Genomic DNA, 27,392 nt, shown 5'->3' with positions numbered 1-27,392 from the left:
TTTCCTTTCCCTTCTAGACGACATAAGATTAGATTACGAGAAGCCGTGATAGAAAACGTTTGAACAAGCAGCCAATGAGTAAAGAAGGGATAGGCAGATAAAACGATAGCTTACGAGGGCTGGTACAAACCAATTCTCTGATTGGCAAACCAATGTTGTTCGTGATGAGCCAAAGGCTAGTGACTCCATCAGTTTATTTGCAGAGCAGACGTTGAAGATCTACTAACATTTCAAGGTCATTGTTATCCGTAACCGAGGGCTGTCATGTCTCTCGTAGTGGTTACCATTCTACTCTGTGTTTTGCTATATCCTTCATCTTTATACAAGCTACAGCAATGTGAAAGGAATATGTTTTCAATGACACGGATAAATTAATGTCAACGCGTAAACCACGAGTTTACTTATAAAAAAATCTCATGAGAAGGGTGACAGGGTGACCGAGATGGTGCGGGGGCTAACGTACTGGCTTCCCACCCAGAGGGCGCGGGTTGAATATTTTTCAGAGGTATCTCGATCCCTACTTGAGGTGCTTTGTGGAGGGCACTTTGAGTAAGTACGCCGTCCGTCGGATGGGACGTTAAACTGCGGACCCCTTGGCGCCTTTCGTAAAGAGTAGGCTAATGCCGACGCCGGGTTTCTCTCCACCCTTCATCCTTTCCTGTCCATCCCCTATGGCGCAAATTACCTTAGCTGTCGGTCGCCTCCCCTCAAAACTACTACTGCGTGAAGGGTGACCTGGGATGGCGTATGTCTAGCCAGCGCCAACCACGTCATTTACGACCAAATTTAAAACAAACGAGGGCAACCAGTAACAATGGAAGTTTGCGAATCTTAGAAACTGCTTGAGGCGACGCGTGAGTTTGCACTGGAACGGGTCCGTTGATCGACTCTAACTAATAGTAACCGGCCAATCGTAGGAAAATGTAGCAGTCCGGCATGTGAACCGGCTTCTACAAAATCCAAAATGGCGTGTTTCAGGAACGGCTTTTCCTATCTACTACAATTAAACAAATAAACTCTCTATCTCTCTCTCTCTATCTAAACTATCTATTCAACATATTCCTGTACATGCCCCATCAATCCTTCAATTTTTCCATGAAATATTCCCCTTTTCTTTCCCTTATTTGCTTCCTTTTTACATCTTCTCGCATTCGTTGCTTAAAAGTAACATTTTATGCGACTACATATTTGTACCGGAAAAAACTCGTGAATTTTTCTTTTTTCTGTCATATTCAATTATAACGTCCTCCTTCGTATCACATTCATCTATTTAACTTTTTTCCCCACTCTCGGGTTTTCACGGCTTACGTACCCCTTGCATATGTTTTTCCATAATGCTGTGAGTAAATCATTAAATGAGGATCATGACTTCATTCTCCTTAGGGTGAGAATGAGATTGTTCCCTAAGCACAGCCAAGACAGTCCCTCGGGATGGCACGCGAGTAAGTCTGCGTCCCTGAGAGCACTCACGGCAATGAGAGGAATGCAATTCAATTGATGCACGTCACCACGACACATCGATAGATTCGCTATCTCCAAGCAACTTCGAGGATTTCACGTTAAATGTCAACTGAATGAATAGATTTGTTCACGGAACAAAACAGAAACCCCACGCTGGCTGTACAGAAACTCTGGGACTATTAACTGGCCTATTATGCTGAACAAGAATCACGATTCCAAGGGTCCTTATTTGTAGAAATACTTGGTCTTCGAATATTTAATTTCAAATTTCGTGCGGTCCATCATTGCCACAATTCGTATCCTTTAACGGATGCGTGCCTCTTCTTCTTCCTATGACAATATGAATGACGATGGTGAGGACCGACGAACACGCTTTCGGCACGGTAAACGAGAATCCTCAAATACATAATCTGGTGCAAATATTTTGCTATTATTTTGAAATTCAACCAAAATATTTTCGCATTATAGATAATACGAGAACATGGAATTAAAGTGACCGACCGCTCAACTTGTTACCACCTTGACAGTATTTTCGTCTACGCTCATCAATACTTGCATCTACATTTACTGTTTCACCCACAGATCTTAGGCTTTCAATTGAATGAATAATGTTTTATTAAGACCATTACATTTTCGGCGAATAAAATTACAACCCCCATGTAACCAGTTTGGTTTTGCAACTCTACACTTAATCGTAACTTCGACACGGGGGAGAACCAACTCCTTCACCGCCATCACACTCATTCGTTTATCCACAGTTCAACCCCTGAGACACATCCTCAGTCTCCCCTATCCAACTCGCACTATCGACTTGCACCCCTCATGTATAACGTACATATATTCAACCCCAAACATTCATTTACAACCCCATCCAATCCTCGAACCAGACAGAAGGAGTGAATAGTCATCACGGCGGACGAAATTCTGCAAGCGCGGGAGCGTGGGGTACGCCCGCGAATTGCGCCCGAAATAAAAGAACTTAATATAATGTCATCAATTGAAACAAGGGGAATTCGTTCTTCTCCCTACCGTTTCGTAAAAACAACCTTGGTTTATCAGCTATTCATTTTTTTTTTAGTGAGGTTTTTTCAAACTCCATGAGGCGTAGCATGAATTCGGATACAATCCAACGAAGAGAATAAACAAAATAGGGGCTTATCCAAGAATTGAGTCCTATAGCTCGCCAAAACATTAATACGAGCCAATATTGTTTAAAATAACTCGCATAATTTCTCAAATACCCACTTTGCAATATAGGTAGTGATTTTTTATGCCATCTCACTAGAACTAAACATCTATCTAGCTCGTTAATTCAAATTCTAAAAGAGGATCCTCGAAGGCAAAAAATTCCGGTGCCAAAGAGGGACGTTTCAGCAGTTGGATAGATGCCCGACCTCCGAGATGAAGACGTTAGATGCCAGACTTTATTTAACCTTTAGGAGCGGTGGGATTTCAAAAACAACCCCCACGGGAAATGCAACACATTTTCTCCTACTCCTCCAAAGGGCGATTCTGACTTAAAAAATAAGCTCGGTCACGGCAGATTATCTCGCAACACTTCATGACTGTCGTCTCTACCTTGGAGGGGGTGACATCGTCCCAAAGGCTTTGCTGCGTATCCCTTGGAGAGGACTTGCCAGCGCTACCGCTCCAAAATGGATAGTAAACGGGGCCCGTCGGGAGCACAGGATGCCCGGACTAACCGAGGGATTTCTCCGAAAGGAACTGGGGTGATAGCTCAACGAACTGTTCATTTACATGGAGAAAAGTCTTCACTCAATTCATACCTCAAGCAAATTTTTTGTTTTAAGTTGGTGACAGCAAAATTATCAATTATGACACCAATTACCTGCGAGTGAAATACATTTTGTGTTCTATAACAGTTCCTAATATGATTTTCTAGGTAAAGAAATCACTACACTGCCGAAAATTCATTGCTACAGTATCAGGTGCAAGTCATAAAATATACAAATTGTGTAGCTTCAGGTGTGATGTGGTGAAAGTCGAAAATAATGAATAACTGACCGTAGCGCTTTTCCACTTGATTATCAAGTGGAAAAGTGCTACGATCAGCTATTCATCATATAAGATATTTTAATGCGTGCAACAAAAGAAAATATCAGTATTTTCCATCACAGATCCGATGTAATAGTTCAAATGATTTCTAAGTTCAATTCTTCATAACTGTCCCTGGTAACGTTGAGAAACATCGATTAACTGCCTACCTAGAATTATATTTTTTGATGGTTTCGCGTCTTTTATTTGATTAGATTAACTATTTTTTGTACCACTAATATTCCAAATTGAAATTTTTCTAATTCCCCGAGATTACATGATATTTTTCGTCTAATGTGAACATTTACAACTGAATCTATTAATAAAAAGTAGCTTTATTTCACATTTTCCGTTTTAAGCATTCGGCACATGGCTACGTATCGCCCTCAGCCCTTAATTCGGTTCCTTTTATTCTTGAATTGGCCCGTGACGATCCTCCAAGAACGACTCGCTCGCTATCGACAGTAAGCCTTTCTCCGCAGACCTATAAAATCGCGCTCCACTTGCTAATCAGAATGCACAGGACTTCCCGACGCCAAGTATTGATGTCAATCAATAAACTTGGTAAGTAACGTTATAATCTATAAAAAGTAGAACGTTGTCGAACTATTTTCATCCCGTAACCAAGGAAAAAATTATTCTCACCAAAATGTACTACGGGACAAACTTAGAAGGGCAGGGAGACAGAGAATGCACACCGTAAGTACGTTCTTACCTACGCACTAAGATCACGAACGCCGCTAAAGGAATTGTAACCCGTTTCCTAAGTTCGTTTCCGTTACTACCAGATAAATGGCTGTAAGTATTTTCTTCGAATTGAATTAAGTACATGGACTTGCTAAATTGCACCCACGTTCCACCACTAGTACACAACGACAATCAAAGCCGTCAAAATTGACACAATTGTGATTGCTTCTACCTCTCCTTATTACGCGATGACATAGCAACGATTTTTAACAACGGTTTCGGAAAAACTAAGCGTTTTGATGATCAGTGCCAAATAAAATAAAAATAAACTCCAACACACCCGGAGTCCAGTGAGCCGTTTTCCGCTCCGGCCTCAATATTGAGAATGATCGCTATGCCCATAATTTCCTCCACCAAGTTAAGGAACGGTTAACTTTCCAATCAAAATACGAGGAAACCGAAAAATTGCCCCCCTCCCCTAAAGAGAATATGCGACGGGAATCAAGTATATCGCTTGGTTTACTTCAAAAGATCCAGCAGAGGCAAGAATAAAAAGGCGGAACCTATCAGGTAATAACATGAATTAAATACGGTTAATAGTGCCATGTCTGAAGTAGTGGAAAAAATGTATGTTGGAGAATCAAATAAGTATCTCATTTTTTCCAGTGGACTTCTTATTCAGTGGCATGGCTATTTAATTCTACAACATGCAATAAAAAACAGCAGGAGTGGGGAAACTCTCAATTCATCCCAGAGAAATCACTTGACAACACCAAAAAGATACGACTTCGTAGCTATAAGGTGCTTATTTAAAATTAAAAGGGTTACCCATTGAAATATGACACGACCATAGTGGAACAGTGGCAAGATCTAACGGTGTTTATTTCAGCAAATGCAAATTATTTGTGCAAGAACGAAACTTTCGACCCTCGATAGCCTGCCAACGATTTCGATGGTGCGTTGGGAAGGGAGAGATGGGAGGGGGATCACTTTGTCTCCAACCCATTAAGAGCTTCCCGCGAGCTCGTGGTTGATGCCGAGGCGTCAAAAAAATCAGAAACCGGGAGATGGGGGGGATTAAAAAAATGCGCAAAATGCCGTCCCCCCGCCCTCCTCCTGAAGGGAGTGAATAAGGTTCGCAGCAGGCAAGGGGGTGGGAGGGGGAATGCTGCTATCGTGAATGCTTTTTGGCAGCGACTGAGGAGCGAAGAATGGGAGAGAGGGATGGGAGGAGGGCACGAGGCACAGAATGCACTGATTCTTCGCTCCCCGAAAAATGGGGGAAAAAGGGGAACAAAAAAATCCTTCCGAACACTCTCGCAATTGCAAGACACCCTCGGCGCGCTCACCCCGGCAACCCCCTCGCGCCGATTCGAAATCGCACGCACCGGGGCCTTCTCATAGTCTCTCCATTGCCTCCTCCCTCCCATACACTCTCACTTTAAAAAAAATCGCTCATCACGTTAGGCGAGACTCTTTCTGCTTAAAAAAAAACAGAGTTTCCACGGGCGCCAAGGGCTCTCTGACCATAAAAGGGCGATTTGCAAAAGAAACACTTGGTTTTTCCACATAAAATATTTATTCACGACCTAGGTTTCGACGCTCAGCGTCATCATCAGGTCGCTGACGCTTGATGACGCTGAGCGTCGAAACCTAGGTCGTGAATAAATATTTTATGTGGAAAAACCAAGTGTTTCTTTTGCAATATGTATCGTTTCCACAAAGTGACGCCTGAAGTTATCTCCTTTATAAAAGGGCGAAACAAACAACCATTTCGGAGGTCCCCCAATCTTCCCATTTATTTTGGAGCGCTATTGGTAGACTACGTACACGTATAGGCCTCTCCTAAAAGGTTTTTCGAGTTTGATTTCCATTATATGGAACGGTGGCTACTTGATTATTGGATCGATATGCAGTTTATTTAAGATTTTTAAAACCGAAATTTCCGTTTTTTTTCATTTGCGGGAGACATCTGTTGAGGTGTTCGAAGTTATCTTTTTCATTCAAGAAGTTTAATTCTCCTATACTCAATGGAAATACTATACGCCTCAAAAATGCATCGCTTCCTAACAAAATATTCAAATTTACACACTTCTTTGTCATCAGGGCAAATACAGGCACACCAATGTGTGCCTGTATTTGCACAGGAGCAAAGAAATGCACACCAATGTGTGCATTTCTTTCCTCCTGTGAATCAACCGTTACTACATGCCTATGGAACATGCTCCGTTACAGATCAGGTGTAAATGAACGTCCTAGCGAAAAAAATGAGTGATGCCAGTTGCGTCAATTTTGCGTACCTTTTCAATTAGATAAAATAATCAATGGAGCGTTGTGTGCCGAAAACCCAATTTAAAAAAACCTCGGGCACAATGCACTATTTTTCACGACTTTCAAAATTCACGGTCAATTCACCATTGAATTACCGACCCACCGTATACGTACGGAGTGGCTCTCAGTTCCGAATTAACGCATGTCCATGCCTCTCTCAAGTTTAGGGAGATCCTCACAGACTAATGACTTCAGATTTCAAACACGCACACTTTATTCGAACATGAAAATGCTATAACGATATTTTGCTCTGGGATCACTTTCCGAAATAAAAAAGGCTAACCTGTTCATTTCCTTCCGGCATGAACACAAAGATTACTCAAAGCATTAGTTATCATCTGGCAGTATTCAAGCGGACCATGTACCATATATGGATGATTCTGTCTACATCTTTAACAAAATTAACAGTGATTTACATAATGTCATCCGATTGCAAAAATGGGCCTGAAATTACTCGCCGATTTGTACACACATAAAAATTATTAACGTGTACGAATTAAATGTGTCAGCTAAAAGCCTACCCATAAATCAGTAATTTTTTCTGGCTGGTTAATCCGAAAGCTCCAGACTTGGATCTCAATTTGGTCACGCATGTTTTGTCGCGACACCAATTATTTTATGGTTCAAAATAGCGTCGAGTATTCATTTTAAATTACACTAATAACACTAATACAACACAGAGCACTAATACCACATGAGAAATTAAGTCATCAAAAACTGACGAATTTGTCACTTTCTCTGAAATCAGACAAATTTCCATGTTACATTCCATATTCGACATTCAAACCCTACAAAAACTCACGATTTTTTTCAGATTTTTCAGTTATTCAGATACCCCAGGCCATAGAAAACAATGAAGACTATCGTTGGAAATTTTGAGCAAGCAGACAGGTGTTAGGAAGACTAAAAGATCTTAAAGAGGAAATTAACCCCATCTAGAGCATGGTTTTTCGGTCGAAAATAAGATGAAAATCGAAGGCTCTCAGGGAAATAATCACTACACGCGTTCAACGTAACTAAAGGTGGACTCGTTAGGTTTCTGTGGTAAGTAAGTTAGGGAAGAACTTGATATCAGTCTAGACTCAGTGACGCATTCCATCATACGCTTTTCATGAAACAAGATGATAAAATGATGAGAACTGAATTTATGATACCACTAAAGATTTTGAATTCACGATCTGAATTTGAAAATGTTTACCTCCTTCAGATCATTATACCGCCCACTATTACTTCGTAATATTCTATCTCTTCATAATGAAAATAAGTTGGCCAAGGCACTTGCATATCTATTCTATGTCCAGGACTGAAACAATTTTGAGAAGAAAATAACATTAAATTAAGAACCTGGGTGACTCCTTTCAAGGTAAATTTTTATGAAAAATAAGGAGTAAGATAAAAAAATTGATCCATTTACACTACACACATTTAAGGGAAATATGCCTTAGACTCCTCCTTTCCAGGGCTTCATCGCTACCTCCCCCTAATCCGCCCCATCGGACGATAATTTATTTATTTTGTATAAGTCCGAATGCAAAATTTTCGGCATTTACATTGGACTTCGAACAATGACATAGCAAGTGATACAACTATACACGCCACTCCGCCACAGCACGCCAATCCACCACAAGTAACCCAAACAAGAATAAAACGTTGAAATAAACAGGCTGAAATGTTAGAGAACGAAAATTTTTTGTTAAAAAAAGTTCAACTAGACGATAGAGCAATTCATGGCAACACGACGACATACTCGATATATTTCCCGTGATATAGCTATCGATAGAATCGATTGCATCACTTGGCAATGAAGGCAAACCTGGCTTTATCACACAAGTATGTATGCATGTGTCTTGTATGCATTTATTTTTTGTTGCACGATATATCAAAAGTAGGCGTTAAGGAAATGTGTTTTCTAGACACCTGCGAGAGAAATAAATGTACGAGGAAATTGGAACAAGTACAACTACAGGGAAAAAATCGAACTAACTAAACCGAAGCCTTTATTCCACTGATGGAATAAGCAATTTATACGCGTTTAAATTAACATTTCAACGTTTACGTCAAATATGCATCCCACTCTTTGATGCTCCCTGAATTTTGATTGTCATGACTATATTTTCAGAAATAATGGAATTTGTGATATGTTTTTCATGCGCAAACATTAAACCTACAGGACAAAAGTAGAAGGTGAAGATAATTTAAAGTGACTGCAATGGGTGGTTCAAGGCGTACTTAAGAAATAAATAAGGGCGTGCTCCATCTCCGGCCTTTTCCAGCATTATGGGGTGACTGAAGTGGTCAACTACTGTACGGTCAACCCCTTCCGTCACGGCCACATTACCACGACCCGACGCGGCCCAGATGAATTTTCGTCATATTTTAGGACATGAGAGCTTTATAGCGCCAGGCAACAGCATAGAAACTCTCTTTATACTGTGACCAGATCAGCGAAATAATAATAAAACTATTACGTACACACAGATATCCAAAAAGTTAGTCATTGCGAACAGAACGTAATCTAGTGGCGCTCGAGGCTCAAGCAGATTCGGTCTTGTGACATGACGAATGACTTTTGCGCCAGACGTTTCAGGCCTTCACCAGATGGTCGGAATATCTCAGAGCAGACACAGTAATCGCTTTATGTATTTTTTTGCGCCCCCCGACTAAATCACAGAGCGACTGTCGGGAATTATTATACTGCGTGCTACGAATGCAGTCGGCTTTGGTAAGCTTCTACGGACCAGATTATTTCGTACGATAGGTTCACTTTGATTTTGAATGTTCCATCATAGGAAAGGCTTGGGTTCTGTGTACCCACACGCGGGCACGTCACGAGGAGAATATCCTTTGATTACCAAAAACAATGACAAATACTAAAAAAATATCCAACTAACAAAAAGTTAAATTGGTGGAAGTTGGCGTCCAAAGAGATTTATGAGGGATTGAATGTTATTCACCGCATTCGGCCCTTGCTGTTACGTGAATACTGCTTGTTCATAGCTGGCACCCTTTCTGGGATGTCACGTAATGTTGGAAAATTATTCCACCATCGCCCTAGACCATCTTCTAACCCGCAACCATTTAGCTAGGCCACGGAGACATCACCTACTAGTCCCTTTGGATTGTGCGGTATCAGCAGGATTGAATACATGCATACCTAACACAAACCAATTACGATAGTCAGTATGGGGTCAAAACGACAGATGAAATTCTTTTGAATTCCCAAACGTCTAATCACAGAGCACATTATATTAGCCGACTTTTTTGTTTTTTTTTCTCGATCGGGCTTTGCAATTGGACTGATTCATTCAAATCAGCCTTTGGACGGGAAAACAATTGCGAAGTTAATAATTCATCTGACTCTCTGATGACCAAATTTTGACCAGGGACCTTCGTAACAGAGAATAAATGATCCCTACTAACTTCCACTCCTTTTCAGTCTCAGTGAGTTGATTCCCATAACAACTTGAGGCAGTTAAAATTTGCGATTAAAATATGCTGACCGACGACCTCACTCGATTAGAATATACCACAGAATCCGTGCAAACAAACATTCTCAACGGCGTTTCATTGTTTCCGCGCAAGCTGCGGATTCGGGGAATGAAACATGACGGAGGGACGATAAAAAAAGATGTAACCACGGCGAGACATACGTGCATTAGCAGCTCCTTGAAGAGGCAGACGAAGGAAGATGCTGCTGCTTACTTCGCGAGAGACGTTTGGGTGGAGTGGGAGGGGGTGAGGGCGGAGGGGGAGGATCGCTGACCCGGAATGCTGCGGAAAGTAGGGAGAAGACGAGTTGGATTGTGGGGAGGGGGGAGGAACGAGGGGAAGTGCAGGAGGGGGGAATTGAGACTGAGGAGGGGGTGCCGGGGGAGAGGGTGGAGCGAGTGGTGAGGGGGCGGGCGGGCAGGTAAGGCCGGAAGGATTACCTCTCGCGTGCGAGCGTCGGGAGAAGGGGAGGCGAGTGCATGGAGCCGAACCACGCTCTCAAGTTCGCGGACCCATCGAGAGGAAGATGAGAGGGCAGACTGTGCGATATGACGACATATGGACGCCATGTCGACATTTTTTCAAATCGATCAGTTCGACTTGGGAACATCATGGTCGACAATTATCATCGATATGGATATATGTACAACATTTTGGACATCTAGGATAGTATCGGTATGACAAGCTGGACGGGTCGATCGATTTGCGATACTGTGGATAACGTACACAAATTGGGCGACATTCTTGTTTGTATACGTAGGAGAGAGAGAGATAGGCAACCTACCATGTGACGAATGTTGGTTAACCAGTACAGCATTATAGTCATACCATCGACACACGACGTGTTCAACACTGATATGGCTGATGAACGATGGGAGCAATGTTGATGATATCATGTTAGTGCCAATATTGCTAGATATTTCCGATGATTATCACCAAGTGAATACGTCGGCGCCAAGTCGATAATTTTTACAAACGAGTATGTCGTTCGAAATAAGCGATTGGATATGGCACAGTTATTTACGCAAGAGGAAGGACGCGTAACACAGAAATGAGAAAATAAACATATTCACCACTCCCTATTTATGTGTTTTCTTTCAATCGGATGGATTTTCTTAGGCAGAGGTAGCGCCCTCTTTCAGCTCTCTTCGTATTTGGCTCAAATGTGAGTGAAAAAGTCTGGGTAATTTCAACATTTCCTTTCCATGTAGCGGCCACAGTTTCCCAGAATACTTTCCTGTCAGGAAACACACTGCTTGGTTTTTAAATGGAGACACCCTGAAATTCCACCCGAAATTAAAATTTAAAACACGTGAAGAGAAGACAAATTCTGTTCCCATTATACTACCACCTCTGAGTAGCAAAATGCAGCATGATACCGTTTATATCGATTAAATTGATATGCATACTTGTGATCCATAAACCGCAAACCTACAAGATGCCCTTAAATATGTACTTTAATATAATATAAAGAGGGCCAGGGGTTGAGCTCAATACAATTCTGTCATTGACCGAAAACTAGACCTTTAAGCTATTGCCATGTCTTAAATCATGACAAGAATAGAAAAAAAACCACTTGAGTACAACAAGAGTATTAATTGTGGCAGTTGAGTTAATTTAACCCATTTATGGTGTTGAGGACTAATGGAGAGGAAGAAGGGCGTTAAGAATCCCGGGAAGGAGATAGCCCTACCACTAATCAAAGGCTCGAAGGTTCCGACAGACTGCACTTCACATGTTCGCTACACGGCATCAAGAGCTCTTAAAAGGTAGAAGACTAGAAGTGAGTTGCACGTTAATGCGCTCGTTTTAATGAGTTTCCTTATTGGTCCCCTTAGTATTCCCAGTTTAGTAGGAACTAATAGTTATTATTCCTAATGTACATAATGGATGTTGCAAGTTGAACGGTGTCCGGTCAACCCCTTCCACGCACCCTTTCGGTGGATGGCGGGGTGTAATGTGCGTGCGAAAGTATTGGGGTAAAAGTAAAAATGTCTGGTGTCTTAAAACCCCATGCCACGCGTTCTTCCGACGGCTTTCATGGTAGTGGATAGATGTAAATGAAGATAGTATCACAATATAAATTTTGAAAAGCCCCCTCGAAATTGAACGCAGACACTCAGCGTAAAAAGCGAGTACGCTAGTCAAAGCACTAAAACTCGTCTCAACGCCCTATGAATGACTCAATTGCCAACCCATCAAATGGAAGAGAGAAAATATTTTTCCACAGATTTTCTTCGGTTTGGTACCACGCGATTCACCGTGATACAGCATTATCAGGTACAAATTTGTCATAAGACGCATGGGATGTATATATACACAGTGTGTAATGGGTGGGAGTAAGCTATAAATTCTGGGAAAAATTATGTTTTCTCCTCTATCATTTGATGGATATCAAACACTTCCACGAAGTTAATCCAGACCCTGTAAGCTTAATTCAATTACCTATGTTTTTCACGAATATTCGAGACTGAAACAAAAGAATTCAGGTAGTTTCCACCACTTATTTATCATCAGTCTTCCTCGTTAAGTGTAAAAAGTCTTTAAAAACGCTTGCTCAAACGACGAAGATTCTAATATTTACTTCATAACCCTAGAATTAAATAATCATTTATCCGGGATCACATGTCATTCCGGGAAACACCAGCTATGCATTGATATATCATTGGCAGTTCTCAGTGCTGCGCACAGTGAATGCGCACAGTGAAGGTTCGCGAATCGTGCCAGACAGATGTGAATAAAATGTTCTAAAATTCAGCCTCTCAAAGGCTTTAAGCTTTTTTCCTACCGAATTGTATTAAATGAATTGCAATTAAACTAAAAATCATACAAAAGCAATTACTGGGAACATTTTTCGAACTAGGGGCTTTGTAAGCGCTCAATCTACGAACAAGGAGCTGGAGCTATCGTATGATATTTGAATTGCAACGTATTTTCTAGAATAAAAAAAAGAAAATACCGTATTGAACAGGGAATAAAATAATGAACACAATTCAAAGTACATATAATTGTAAACTTCGTAAACAAAAACCTGGTTACTAAGTAATGGGGTGTCAAACGGTTGTTAGGAGGCGTGAAGATGAAATGGACGCCTTCTGAAATGAGAAGACCCGATTACAAACTGAATAAGGGCGAAAATATAAACCCTCTGGCCCTCCTCCCCCGAGTTTACTTCCGACGCGAGGAAACCGTCAAAGAATCTCACTGCACTGGTCGTCTAAAACACTAAAAAAAATCTAACGCGAGTTTCTTGATAGGTGAAAATAATTTTTCTTGTTCGTTCAATTTACCGCCGTCGGGTTATATAGAGTAGGGAGTCTGAACTGCAACGTGTTATGCAAATGCGTAAATATATGCAACTAACGGCAGAAACGAGAAAATCAGCCGTTATCAGTCCAACGTTAGTCAATATCCTGAAGGGACTGGAAATTCTCTTTATAATACTTCGTACGAACGTAGCGGAATTGAAAAACTGTTGTTCACATTTATCTATGGCTTTTTAAAGCACCGATGCCCAAGGTACCTACCTACCTTTACATAAGCCGCGTGTGCTGCTATATACAGCGGGCTATGATCCCATCCATTTTATAAACGCAAAAACAACTTTACACCTGCTGAACCAAAGAGTTTCCACTTACATCATGCTAAGAATTTTCAATTAAGTCCAAAATACAATGCCCAACCGAACATAAATAAGACGAATGCTGTGCCGAAAATGAAATCCAGTTAGGGTGAATAACGCCAACATAAAACGTTTTAATTCCACAAATAAAATAAATTCTAATGCGACCAGAGTACAATGCTGCAACGCAGTGAAATCTAGGTAACATTAAAGTTTATTTTATACGTGGAATTACATATTTACATTATTTTTACGTTATTCATCATGAAATTATTCCACAAAGTCACGCTTGAAACGATTAATTACATCAAGAAACGGTATTTTTGGAAAAATACATATTTCATGTGAATCGTCGACTTGGAATCGTAAAATCAAGCATACGGAAAACCACATTATGAGAAAAAAATATCCAGGGACAACGCGGGATTCGAACAAACGTACTTACTTAGCCATTGAATGGAAGAAGTGAAATATTCATAAAGGATATCTTACTCTGTGCTATAATAACTGTAGTTAACCAAAGTCCTATTATGCAAAGCATGTAAAATGTTTGCAAGCAATGGGAAATATCAGTTCTTAACGAAAATAATTTTAGTTAACCACAAGGTATTGCTTTATGATATACGATAATCGAGTATGGTGTTGGATTAAAACTCTTAATTACTTGCCAAGAAACACATTTCAAGGTCAATTCGCTGGATGGATCTGTAAACAAGTTTGTGGGTTCTCAATCGATAAGGATAATGGAAGTATTTTTTCGTAAATTTTGCCATGCAATTAAGAGCGAAAATATTTAGTTAAAATATTTTAGAGAGCATGTAAATTTTCCCCAAGGATGGATTGATATTTCTCTCCTCAAATTATTCTCGTTAACTTTGTGGTTTTGTTCCATGATGAATAACGTCAAAACAAAACTTTGTAATTCCACGTATAAAGTAAACTTTAATGCAACCTAGGTTCAAGAGTTGTGGCAAATGACATTAACTAGCAAAATATCTCAAAAATATCCCCAAAATTCCATCCCGAAGGTGAAAATAAGCAATAAAATTTGATAACATGTGAAGAATTTCACGAAGGGTGTTTTTTAGCTGTATAAACCGATAAAAAATCAAATGTTCATTTGAAATAAATTATGCATCACAAAATGAAAATATATTGATTGAAATATCACAACAAAATCCTAAAAAAACACGTCGTGTATAATTACCAAAATAAGTTGCATTAAAAATATAGTATGCATGCCACATTCATCACGGCACAAAAATTTCAACACCAATCTGAGGGAACATTTCATACCAACAAATAAATGCGAGCCAAGGCTGGCCCAAGTAAATATTAAATGGAGTATGTATTTGTTAGAATGTAACGTGTATCTATCTACGACAGACGTTTTTCGTGGTGCTCGTGACTCAAAACTATATCTACTTCGAGAAACTCAAGTATTCCAATTGCACCTGTCGGCGAACCGAATCAAAGTTTAATTGGGCTAAAAAAACTACCTTCTGTTTAGTTATCGACAAAATTCTATTGACATTTCAACAGCACAACAGTTGAGCATTTAATCTATATCACTTCACTTGAGCTTCCAAATAATAACTTGCCCCGATGGCCTTTCCCTGATCAAAAAGGACCCAAGGCCTTACATTAGACACCTCTTCCTTTCATTGATACATCACGCTTCGGGTGACATATGTTTTAATCAATGGTAAAGAATGTCTACAAACGGAAAAATAATAAGGGTAGTGCGACATTTTTACAATATAACACAATATAAAAAACGACTAGGCATAATCAGTGGATTATAACACAAAATAATTGATTTTTCAACAGCAAACAAGAGGCACAAATATGCAATACATTCATACCATAAACACAAGTAAAATGACAATCTTATGATACCTAGTTAAAATATTTTCAAATATAGGAGATTAGTGGAAAGAGTAGAATTAGCTTTACACAATATTTTCCTTAAGTAATAAAAGAAATTAAAAAAAATATTATGACATTAATTAGAGTGAGAAATAATGTGTGGAATATTATTCGTTAAAATGCACTTTAATCCAAACACCACCCCATACAAACCTTTCGTCTATTTCTGGATTAAGTTCCAGCTGCAGCCGCTCTTCTACACGGCGCTGGCAAGCGGTGGCTTCGCAGCAATCAGCGTCAGGTGGTTCACGCCGCCGACTGTAGAGGGCAACAAGGAAGCAGTGTTACCGCAAGTATTCAAAGGCCTTAGAAATGGCTTGTGAAACCTTAACGCAAATTTAGTGCAGGTAAAACCACAGAGATTAATACGAATGTAGAACTAATAGTAAAATCAACAACAACAATTATTTGGAATACAACGGGAATTAAGATATAATTAATCTTCCAATATTAAATAATGAATAAATAACTTTACATGGCACAAACAAAATAGAGAACTGAAGAAGTATATCTCTCAATAGCATATTTAATGTGCGAAATAAAACCACTACAGCATATTTAAAGCATAAGGAAATAACTAGAAATTTAGGTAATGTCAGTAAACATATAACTTTAATCCTTCGGGACGTGAACTCGAAGCATGATACTTGGTAAAACTTCAAATGGGAGCAATGATCTATAAATTCCTCCTTGATATGAAGACCATTACAATAGTTCATTAATCATTACGGTTTCAATCCGAGGAAATGTGTCTGACAGCAAGCTCCATTCTTCTCCATCCAGTGCCAATTAATTTTCCTTTACGCCTTGACTGCCCTTTCTCAAATGTCTCCTCATTTGTTCTAAGTCATCCATCATGTACATGAAAAACATTTCAAAAAACATTGACACGATTTGCAATGAGGTAACTAATTTATGCAACAGTTTTTTCAAGTCTATTCAACCTTCCACGCCGAAACTCCAGACAAGGAAAATGTAACGCTAAGACAAAAGCATACGCTGTTGATTGCAACAACGCATAGTGAACGCCTGTAGCATTAAAAACAAAGGTGTATCTACGAATGACCTAAAAGGTAGGAACGCAAATTAAATGTATCAATGAAATAGGAACGCAACAACGATATCTTGTACAATAAGCATCGATATTAAGTACTGCGTGAGCGGAATTAGTCACATATAGGTATATTTCGAAAGATGTGTGTGAAGTGAAAAAAGAACCTCACTAAATAACCGTTCCCTGGTACTTATCAATGTTACATAACAATGCTGCGTCACTGCGATGTCGTCTCGGGAGTCATTTTTTCACATCCATTAACGTGACATACGTTCACAGAGTAACACTTGCTCTTATTAGTATTATAAAATATTTGTATAATTTTGCGACTAAAACATTGGAGCTATAATGCAAATGATGAAAGACTAAAACATTGGAGCTATAATGCAAATGATGAAAGATCGGACTTATAAGAGAGAGTTGAAAATAAGAGAAATTGGGCAGAATCGGTCACGTGAAAGCCAAAAAATGGGTGTGGGATTGTGACTAGAATAAAAATACAATTTGGGATTTCTGGTACTCCTAGCCAATGCAGTATGATAAAATTTTCGGAATGGAATCTGTAGTTAAGTACCACATTAGGAACAATACGCCACACACCTGAGGTTTAACACAAAAGAGAGATTCATGACACCAATAAAATACACATACGCAGGGGACATTTGAGAAACTCACGAGCGTGTAACCCTGGCTGACCGGCACAATGACAACGAAACCTCATGCGTAATATATCTCTTTATATCTTTCATAGCAATCAGAAAAACCCCCAAGCAGTCAACGGTATCGAAATCCTAAAGTCCGTCTATGTACATATCAATGTGTCACAACCTATCTGCACTCATAACTGCGGAACCGCGACAGCCGGTATGTATTTCACGAGGTTCTAAATTTCGCTTGGATTTGCCCATTTTACATCTAATGTCAAAATGTACCCGGTTTTAAAAAAAAGGGCGATTATTTTTTCCATTTAAAATGCACATATGGGATTAAAATAATGATTAGTCGTGAGAGTAAACATGGAAATTTTTTTTTACCTTTTCGATACCATATTGCAGAGATTGTTGTGGTCTCACGCCAGAGAGATTAGCCTTTAAAAAGATCGAAAAATGGTAGAACTCATATGGGTAGCTGGTGAGTACGATATACGTAATAGTTCGAAATATTAATAGTTCGATATATTTCATAGTTCGAATGCAGTGATAAAAAAAATTGTCAAGAATTCTTAATTTTTGTAAAACAAAACTCATTTTATCGACGTAGATTTAACCACTTAAAAATAACAATTTCTCCGCTGTCTTTGGAATTACTGACATCCCAACGACTTTGGCTCGAGGCAATTTAAGTGTTAATTCTTCCATTCTTTTTCTTCCTCCTCGTTTTCAGTCGCAACGCAGTTAATACCTTTTTCTTTCTTCTAACATTTCGCAAATAAATTTTTTTTGCGTTATATTTTGTTGTTTTTTTTTAAATTTTATTACCCGAAACTATTTTCTAAATAAATGGAAATAATAAATTATCCATCTTGTCCACACTGCAATTTAAGGAGTTAAGCGCAATTATATCCAAAAAACGATAAGGTTTTTTTGGAAATGCTTTCACAACGGTTAAAATGAAATGGAACGAAACAGACCACACCTCATCCTTCTTACCAGCTGAGAAATGTTCTTAATGCGCGCATGGGACATCCTCTTGGTTTTACATCGATGTAGGGGAGGATTGTTAACTAGGTATGATAATAACAAAGATCTCACCTTTTTTCTTCACATTCTACGGAGTCTTAACATCTTCGTGCGCTCTACGCGCGTTTATGCGCAGTTATGCAAATTATAATGGATACAACGAGAACGAAAAGCAAAATCTTTCAAATTCAGATGACGATGTCCCAAAGGCGAGAATGTGAATCACTAGAACTAATACAAATAGGCATTAGGGTGATTTATTGTCACAAACGACACTGAAGTAGCGATTGTACTCTGCAGTAATTAAGAACAACCTTCAGTGGAACGAAATTTATGCATTCATACAAAACATGGCGAATTTTTAAACATAACCTTAGTTCAAATAACGATACCTATGCCCTCGTGTTTCCCAGTGGAAAGAGAGGCTGGAGTGTCGATATTTCTCACTGTACAGGAACAAACAAGGTTGCCTTAGTGTATACTGTTGCCCCCTTACTGAATCCCCGTGATTGATTTCAACCATTGGCCCTTTGTAATATGCACAAGGAAGACGGTGACAGTCTAAGGATGATACCATGTTGACTGCACGTGTTTATTATACAATCCAAAACATCATTTATTTCGATTACTCTAGAGCTTACTGTGTTTCGATGCAGTCCACCGCCGTATACGATGTCAACGTGGACGGATTATTTTCATTTCATATCGGTAAAAAATAAAAATTAATTGAAAGGATAGGGGACTTATAACTGACAATGTACAGGTAATTTCACATATTTTTCTTGGGCACTTATCTCTCACGCGATCTTAAGGGAAGGGGCTTTTTTGAGAGGACTAAAATATTATTAAACATTACCAGTCAATTTTCAGCTACTTGACCTTCCACAGAATGGTGTCAAAACTGTGGCTCGCAAATTCTAAGAGAGGAATGTATGGAGTATATATAAGGAGCCACCTAATGGAGGCGTCAAAAAACCAGTCAAAACTTTTAAAATGAATCATATAAAAATTCTATTTATTTATTACCAAATTTTAATTATCAGTTACTATCATTAAATAATATTATTTCATATTATAACAAAAAATCAAGTGCTGTCATTTTACTTATTGCTGTTACACGTAGGTTCCCTTAGAACATCTTTCAACACTGAAAATGAAAGCATCCCTGATTATTTTTAATTACTCGACAGTAAAAATTAAATCATTTTACACATTTCTATATTTATTAGAGTAATCCACTTTTACTTGTCTTTAATTTGGGGGAGGGGCAGCGACACTTCATTTTAATGGCTACGTGAGTAGTTTGCTAAAACGATCTCTGATTCGATTCAAACAAGTGAGAAAAGTAGTATTCATGAAATGGAGGATACAATGGCAGTACATCCATTGCTGTACGAGTCAGGAGGACTGTCTCTGAAAGCGGCGGCATGAGCACAAGGGGAGAATTAAGAATTATTTAAGCACAACTGCGATCGCTCGGCATAAGGGCGCTGGAATGCAAAGAGGTCGTCGGGCGGGTAATTGGCTAATTTGACGTGAATGCCTCCTTCAAAGCGCTGAATCGAAATTAGGCCATGCAGTCAAAAGCCCATGGGAAATTACCATGGGGCAACCGAGGAGCACTGCTCATTGCATGCACCGCGACGAGGCGGCACAATGAGAGCAAGTGGACCCAGCGCCGGACACTCGGGCATAAAGGAAGTTGACCTTGCCAAGGGGAAAGGGCTCAAAACCTTATAATGATATGATGTGAGAAGTACCTCCATCGAGGATATTTAACCACACGATGCACATATTGAAGGAACACTTCAAAAATATACCATGTATGTAAAGAAATCATTATATTTTGAGTCATTAATGATAGAAACCTGGCAATTGGCAACGTATATTACATGAGATTAGCCTTCATTTTACAACTCTGTAAGTTTCCCTCGTCTGATCGATTTATGGTATTCCAAAGTTTTACAGGTTGTCGGATAAAATTTCCCCAAAATTTTAATGGACGGGCAATCAAAATCATGACAACATTCCTCCATTACTAACATAGTGACTCTGCTAGCAGTTTTTCTTGCCAATAGCACTCGATTCTTAGAAGCTGATTCTTCAAATAAATAAATATCCCATCCACCGTTACAGAATCCCGTCCAGACCACAGGGGATGATCGATCGAAGAGGGGACCGCCGCCACCTGCCGCCTTCCCCGTCGGACACTGCGAGCGACTGCCCGCCTGGTCCCACACCCCGCTACCCGTTGGTCCAGTTGGGCAGCATGTGGCGACTCCTTTAATGGGCGCTTAACGCGTACGGATGGGAATGCACCCAAACCCATACGACGCCCCCCTGCCTCCACGCACCATTGGTCGACTTCTGTAAACACGGAAGCGACGACTAAAGCACGCACGCAACCGCGCTCCCAAACGGAGACCCGTCGAACGGGCGCGTGCCCCTTGAATCGCTAATCGAGCAACCCTCATGGGAGCCCACAAGTGAAGGGAAATCCGCGGCGGGAAGTGTATTCGCAACGAGCCGCGGCTTTCTTTAGAACCATCATGCCATGATCACTCTACCGGGCACGCGCGTAAGACGACCGGAATAATTGGAGAAATTCTACAGCTATTCATTGAAGAATATTCCAACTCCAATTGGCGAAGCGTTTCTTACATTGGTGGAAAACTTTAATTGCATTCCACTGGGCTTTCATATGACATAATTTGAGCGGAATCTTGTTCCGGAAATGAGTCCTTCTGGAATTATGGCCGGATCATTTTACTTATGTAACTGCATCGATACATTTCCCTACCTCTTCGGCCACATACATGAAGATTTTTATTGTTACGAGAGAGTTGAGGTTTCTCTACATTTACAGCATAACATACCCATACAATATACCCTAATCCTCAAAATGTTTTTCGTTTAGGTATTTAGGTTAGGTACCCCATGTGATAGTTTCATAAATACATGTATTTCGAGGCAGTATTTTGGATGGCTATCGAACCATTTGGTTGGATCTAGAATTTTCGAAATTAATCAGGTGTACATTAAGCGAAGTAACTATTGCACGCATTTTCGAACCAAATGAATGGCTTCAATCTTACGCTAAGGCTCAGAGCAAGATCCAGGTCTACGTAGGTTGTAGGCAATACTGGTGGGTTACCAAGGTGACGAACTCGGGATTCTGAGACGGTGGCTCAAATAGTACTGTGACGGAGCCTCACCTATTAAGCTGGAAGTTTTTGACTCGCGGAGTCAGAAAACGGAGGGGACCGGAAGGGTTGGATTTTGTTGGTTGAAGAGTTGGTTCAGGAACTGAGCAAAAGTTACTCTCACACGTGACGAGGAAAGAGACGCGAAATTTATTTGGCGAAACTTGAAGTAGACTGAAAAAATGAGGCCGCCGGTGATACCAATAGCAACAAGAGGTAATTGAACGTATAAGAGGTAAGGCAAGAGAGTAAGAAAAAGGAGAATTACTAGAAATTTGGAGGGTTTGAATGCTTGGGAGAAACTAACAAAAAAAGACAAAAATAATGCAGGTAAAACAAGAGGCCGGGATGGAGGATGAGTCCACGAAATATCAAAAACTGTAGTTTAAGAGATAGACCACCTATAAAGATGATAATTATTTGGAAATTATGGCTTACATAAAACGAGTCAAAGCTTTCAAAGGAAATATTTATTGAATGTTCTGTACAGGCAAACATCGGCAACCAATATTTTGAGGTTATATTATCACCATTAAAAAGCAACTTATTCAAATTAAAAAATAAGACAGTACGCGCGAGACAGCCAAGAGGACGCGGGGGGAACATTTCCCGCCCTTACAATAAAATATGACGAAAATCTACAAAATCAAGCTACTGTTTTTATTTGAAACATTCTGCATATTTTCTTAACATTTCCCACACTTACTTCTTCCACGTATTTTTGCAATAATTTACAAATCATATTTATATATTGCCATAATCATTGAATTCAACATGATTTGCTCCGTGCATAACGTTTTCTCTAAGCACAGTAATGACATGGCCAAAGTCAGCCGTGAATAAAAATTATTAGTGCTGGAATAGATTGCCAATGAAATAGTGTACTTAGCAACGTAGCATTTTATTCTTACACTAACAAATAATCGATACATTGAAAACAGATGACCTCACGCCAGGAACCTTGAGGGTCGCTTGGCATTTAGTGGAATAACAAGGCATTGTTGGTGCGGTCACCTCCTTAACATGTTTTGAGTCGTTGGTCGTCATAGGAGTAACAGCAGGCCTACGTAGCCAACACCCTCCTATTCCTGTAACGCGACCGGGGTGAAATGTCGTTACAAATTTCAGAAATGATATTTTCCCAGTATTTTAAGTTTTAATAAGATTAAAACTATTTTTTTAATTATCCCAAGCATTTGTTTTATTTTAAACTATCTTTCCATCAGTATCAAGGGATGGAATTCTTGATAGTTACTCCACAACTGTACTTTACTAAATGCTTTATTTGAAGTAACATTAAGTTCTCGAGTTTGATAATACAGTATTGCAAATTGTTTTATGAAATATACGAAACAAAAAAATCATCCTTCTCTACTACCCTACAACCAAGTGGTGGGAAAACCTGAAAACACCTATCACACATAAATATTATGCATTGAAATCAAAATGATACCATCTATCATACCATCCCCCACACGAAAACGATTAAAATTTAATCGAAGTTGCATCTGAGCAAGTCCGGGTAATATTGCTGGTAATTATAGAATTAACGAATACAAATAGCCCAAATATCGGATACCGGTATTTGTTGAACAGAATAACCATGGAGAAATATGTATTATTTTTACGAATCAAACTTTAATGCACCGATTTTTTTCAATTTCGCAGAGCCCCAAAATATTGATCGTGTATCCTTGGAATGCCGCAACCCGCATTTATTCCTTCTTATTCTTCATGGTGGATTTTCAAAGATTAAAAAGAGCAGAATAGAACACTTTCGTCGCGTTTTTCACCGAAACGGCAGAATATGTAAACATTCACCACGTTTTCACGATCTAATCCAATGCAATTCCCAAGGTGAGGCCAAAAACTACCCATTATTGTACACGGACAGAGTGATCCTGGAGCTTAAGTCTAACATAGTGGGTTGCACTCCGCACCTTCCCATTGAAAATGGTACGGTATTTTAATTTGGAAATAATTTAACAAGATTTGTTAAATTACATATACAAGAACGAGTACGAGTATGTATGCAATATACGCAAGCGCAATGAGGCCCAAAACGAAGTAATACTTTGGTTAGGACCTCATAGGGTAAAAACAAGAGGAAGTAGGAAAAAATCATTTTCCAAGGATACTTTCACAGTATAATTTCACAATTGCATGATATCTGTGAATTGCATGAAATTGCATGATATCTGCCGTCCAAAATAAAAGGCCACAAGCCACTCTGCCCCCGGCCATTCCCTTGTTAACATCCTACTTTCATCCTCCTGATTACAGCGAGGAAAAACAGAATTTTCTTTCACCCTATTGTAACAAATCCACCCCACATTTTTACTACATTTCCCATATTTACTCAACTTTTCCGTTAAAATCGCTGCTGTTTCACTTCCCTTCTTTGGGATCTCTTTTCAGCAGAATTAGGCACTTTTAACATTCATATATTCAGAACACAAAATGAATTTTCCACGTAGTAGCAGTTATTAGTGGGCGGGGGGGACAAGATCTGAGGTCTTTTGCGCCATTAGGAATGTTCAGGACATGGAGGACGGGTGGAGATAAATCCGGCGCCGGCGCTCGTTCCCCTAATCTTATAGGAAGACGTCAGGAATTCACAAAATGTAATGCCCCAATATGTTTAAAATGCGGTTGCCCTTTTCAGTTGCTTAATTGAACCTGTAGCACATCACATTACGGCAGCCATGTAGAATATTGTATTAACTACAGTAGATTACTAGAAAATAGTCAAAATATAGTATAATAAATTGTTCAGGGCAGTTGAATGGGTGGAGCGCTGGGCTATTGACTGGAGAGTCCGGGTTCGACTTCGAGCGATGTCTCTTGAGCACCCTCAGCTTCACGCGAGCTGTGTGATTTTTTTTTTAATTGCAAGATCCTGAGAAACCACAGGAGGCACAGGGAAATGAATTGACCTCCCCATAGCCGTGTCAACTTCGCACACAACACCGACCACCGACTCCTGAAAAATATTACCCTCCCCTTTGCTTCCACACCCCCATGGTTCCAGCTTTGAGTAGATATTTTTGTATTTAATAAAATAATCAGAGCAGTCAACCTAAAGGTCAGGAATTTAGTTCTAGACTAGAACAAGCCATTACCTCTCGCTATATTGCCATTCGAGTTCCCATAGAGTTCGTGGTACGGAAACCGCACCGCGTGGATTTTTAAATGGGTTTATCCAAAGGCATCATCCGAGATTTGAATACGGGATCCTTCGGAATGCCTGAACCATCATCACACTGGCCTATCACGTCTTACGACTAGGTAGGATTTGCGTTTCTCAGATTGCTAGAGTGTAACGAAACTAGTAACAATTATTATAAAATCCAGCGAGAAAACTAAACCATTGGTTTTTTTTCTTCCTAATTTCAATAATTAGTCTATAAAAATTCATTAACATTAGAGTATCTAGAAACAGCACAACAAAATGAGCTGGAAGTCTTGGCACATTGTATTTCCATACTTGAATTGCAGTTGTAAATGGGAGTGAAACGCGGGGTGATATTCCCATGCGGGCCATAATATTACATCAATCCGCTAAGAGTTTAATAGTTCATTACTGTTTAATAGTTGACTAGCTATCACCCATTTATTAGCCTTAGAGATCTTAAATTGGAGTCTGAAATCGTTTCAGGTAATACTGACTGAGGAAATGATCAATATTTTAGTCTGGCAGTCCAAAATTTCTAACGAAAGGTACATTCCTAACATTAGAAAATAGAAATGAACACAGATGTACCCTGAATACCTGGTTCACAAAAAACTTTGGAGATAACTTCCACCTTAATGCAATAAGAACATGACCAACGTGTCAAACTTCCTTTGCAGCTAAGCCTCAGTCGCATTCTACAACATACATATATCCTGTTCACAAGTTAGTAACAACTTCCACTTTTAGAAGCCACGCAGAAGGAACGATTTAATGCAAGGAGAGGTATGCCTTTGCCTTTGTGAGTTCCCTTTTTGGAGCAATACATCGAAAATGCATTTTCTGAACGCTTTACAAGTTTATATGAGGGGGATGCGGCGTGTTGGAACACAAACTGCCACTGGCTCTCGGCAGAACTAGTGAGCCCATTAAGCAGCCCATTCACCCGCGCTGAACGAGACGATTCCGGAGAAATTCCTTCTGTCACTTATGCACTCACGAAATCCTCCCTCCGAGCCCGCCCATACTCACCGGTGTGGTCCCTCCGTATTCCTCCGTGTCACGTTCGACGACAGCGCAATCGGCGGCGGCGTTCGACCGGTTAGGATGGCCGGGGAAGACGCAGACGACGTCCTGTCCTTCGGCGACTGCTGCTGGGGGGTTCGCCTCGAGTCGAGGGCGAGGCGACGTGCCCTCTTCCGCCGCTCCTCCTCCTCGCGGCTCTCGCCTCTCTTGCTCCTGCGGAAGAGAAAACCATTTACTCTGCTGAAGGGAATCCATTTAATCGCGCAAGGTAAAGAAAGGCGGGACCGAAGGCAAAAGACAACCCACTGCAGGACAGTCCTCAAGACTGAAAAAGGGCTGTCGTGCCTCGGGACCTCCCGCCGATAAAACTAAATACATGATGCCGTGTTAACTTCTGGCCCCACAACAACAGTTAGGGCAATATTTTGATACACATGACCTCTGGTGTAGGGTCATTCAAACAAGTTGCTTAAACTTAAAATAATATACCACACAGCAAAATTAAATAATTCATAAGCAATAGTATTCAAGCACAAATCATTCTAACAATAACGATGATGGGCGATTCTAACAATAACAATAATGGGCAAACCTTGGCGTTTTAATTGACCATAAGCTAAATTATTCCGACCACATACAGACTGTAAAAAATAAAGCAATGTCTCTTTACCATTTCACAGAAATTAAAGATCAATAGCACTCCATTCGTAATTCTCAACAATTGACCTCCCCATTGTACCATATTGCTCCCCGATTTGGTCCACCTCATCCCCACCTAATCTAAAATCCCTCGATTGCATCTCTCACTTCTTTGCCAAAATAGTCAAACACCGAGTCCCACATTTCCGCAATATGTGCTCAAATGCTGTTCAGTCTTCTTTATCCATTTCTAATCTCCAAAGCCGCAGACTTAAAGCTGATTTAAAACTCCTCCACAACACCCTAAACAGGCTGTTGATTGCCCTGAACTGCTATCTTTCTTCAACATCAGGATACCAACCCGATTCACCCGCACCCACTCCCTCCCTACTCCATCTGCCTATTCCTAGAATATCTCTCGCCAAGCGCTCACCTTTACTATTTCGCCTCTCCTCCCTTCGAAATTCACTCCCTCACACTGCTAATCCTTTTAATTTATCATGCAACAATTTCACCACCCAATCTTTATCCCACCTTTCAACAAATTAAATTTTTCCCCTGTCCATGTTCGGTTCTCGTCGTTTATTATTATGCTGTTATTATATTTTGTCCTCTTTCGTGCTTGTTATATTTTTTACAGTAAATTGGCGCTACTGCTGCATGTGAATAATGATTTCAAGAAAGAAATAAATAAATAATTCCTTTTCTCCAATCTAATCTAATTCGCATCAATTTCCTCTTCCACTCCTGATAAATCCTGGAGAAAATAGTATCGCTAAATTTGGGATGGAATTCAAACGAGCACCTCCTGACAGCAATGCGTTCCTTTAAACCCTAAGGGGACGGCAATAGAGCTAAAAGAGAAAATTATACAATGAACGAATACGAATACCCAGGGGAATTGATGGGGGGACAGCTGGGTTGCTGAATGTCCACAATCATTGAAAATATTGGTAGAATAAATAAATTTGCTGCTAAACCACTTGCTTCGGAGTGAATTCGGAGGGAATCTAAGAAAAAATACCGAACCGATATAAATCCCCCA

General features: G+C 39.9%; 1 protein-coding gene across 1 annotated transcript in view; it reads right to left on the bottom strand.

The window, feature by feature from the left end:
* The window catches only part of spdi (split discs), a 442,952-nt gene that overhangs the window by 169,760 nt on the left and 245,800 nt on the right, over positions 1 to 27,392 (bottom strand). The window contains exons 4-5 of the mRNA XM_071592136.1: positions 25,715 to 25,921; positions 15,728 to 15,832 (exon numbers count right to left, since the gene is read on the bottom strand). Of these exons, the coding sequence (XP_071448237.1) occupies positions 15,728 to 15,832; positions 25,715 to 25,921 (312 nt within the window). The remainder of the gene's footprint in view (positions 1 to 15,727; positions 15,833 to 25,714; positions 25,922 to 27,392) is intronic.

This window comes from Hetaerina americana, unplaced genomic scaffold, assembly GCF_022747635.1.
Source record: "Hetaerina americana unplaced genomic scaffold, ioHetAmer1.1.p SCAF_5, whole genome shotgun sequence".
Lineage (NCBI taxonomy): Eukaryota > Metazoa > Arthropoda > Insecta > Odonata > Calopterygidae > Hetaerina > Hetaerina americana.
Note: the sequence above shows the minus strand (reverse complement) of the source record. Positions and strands in the feature narration are given on the sequence as shown.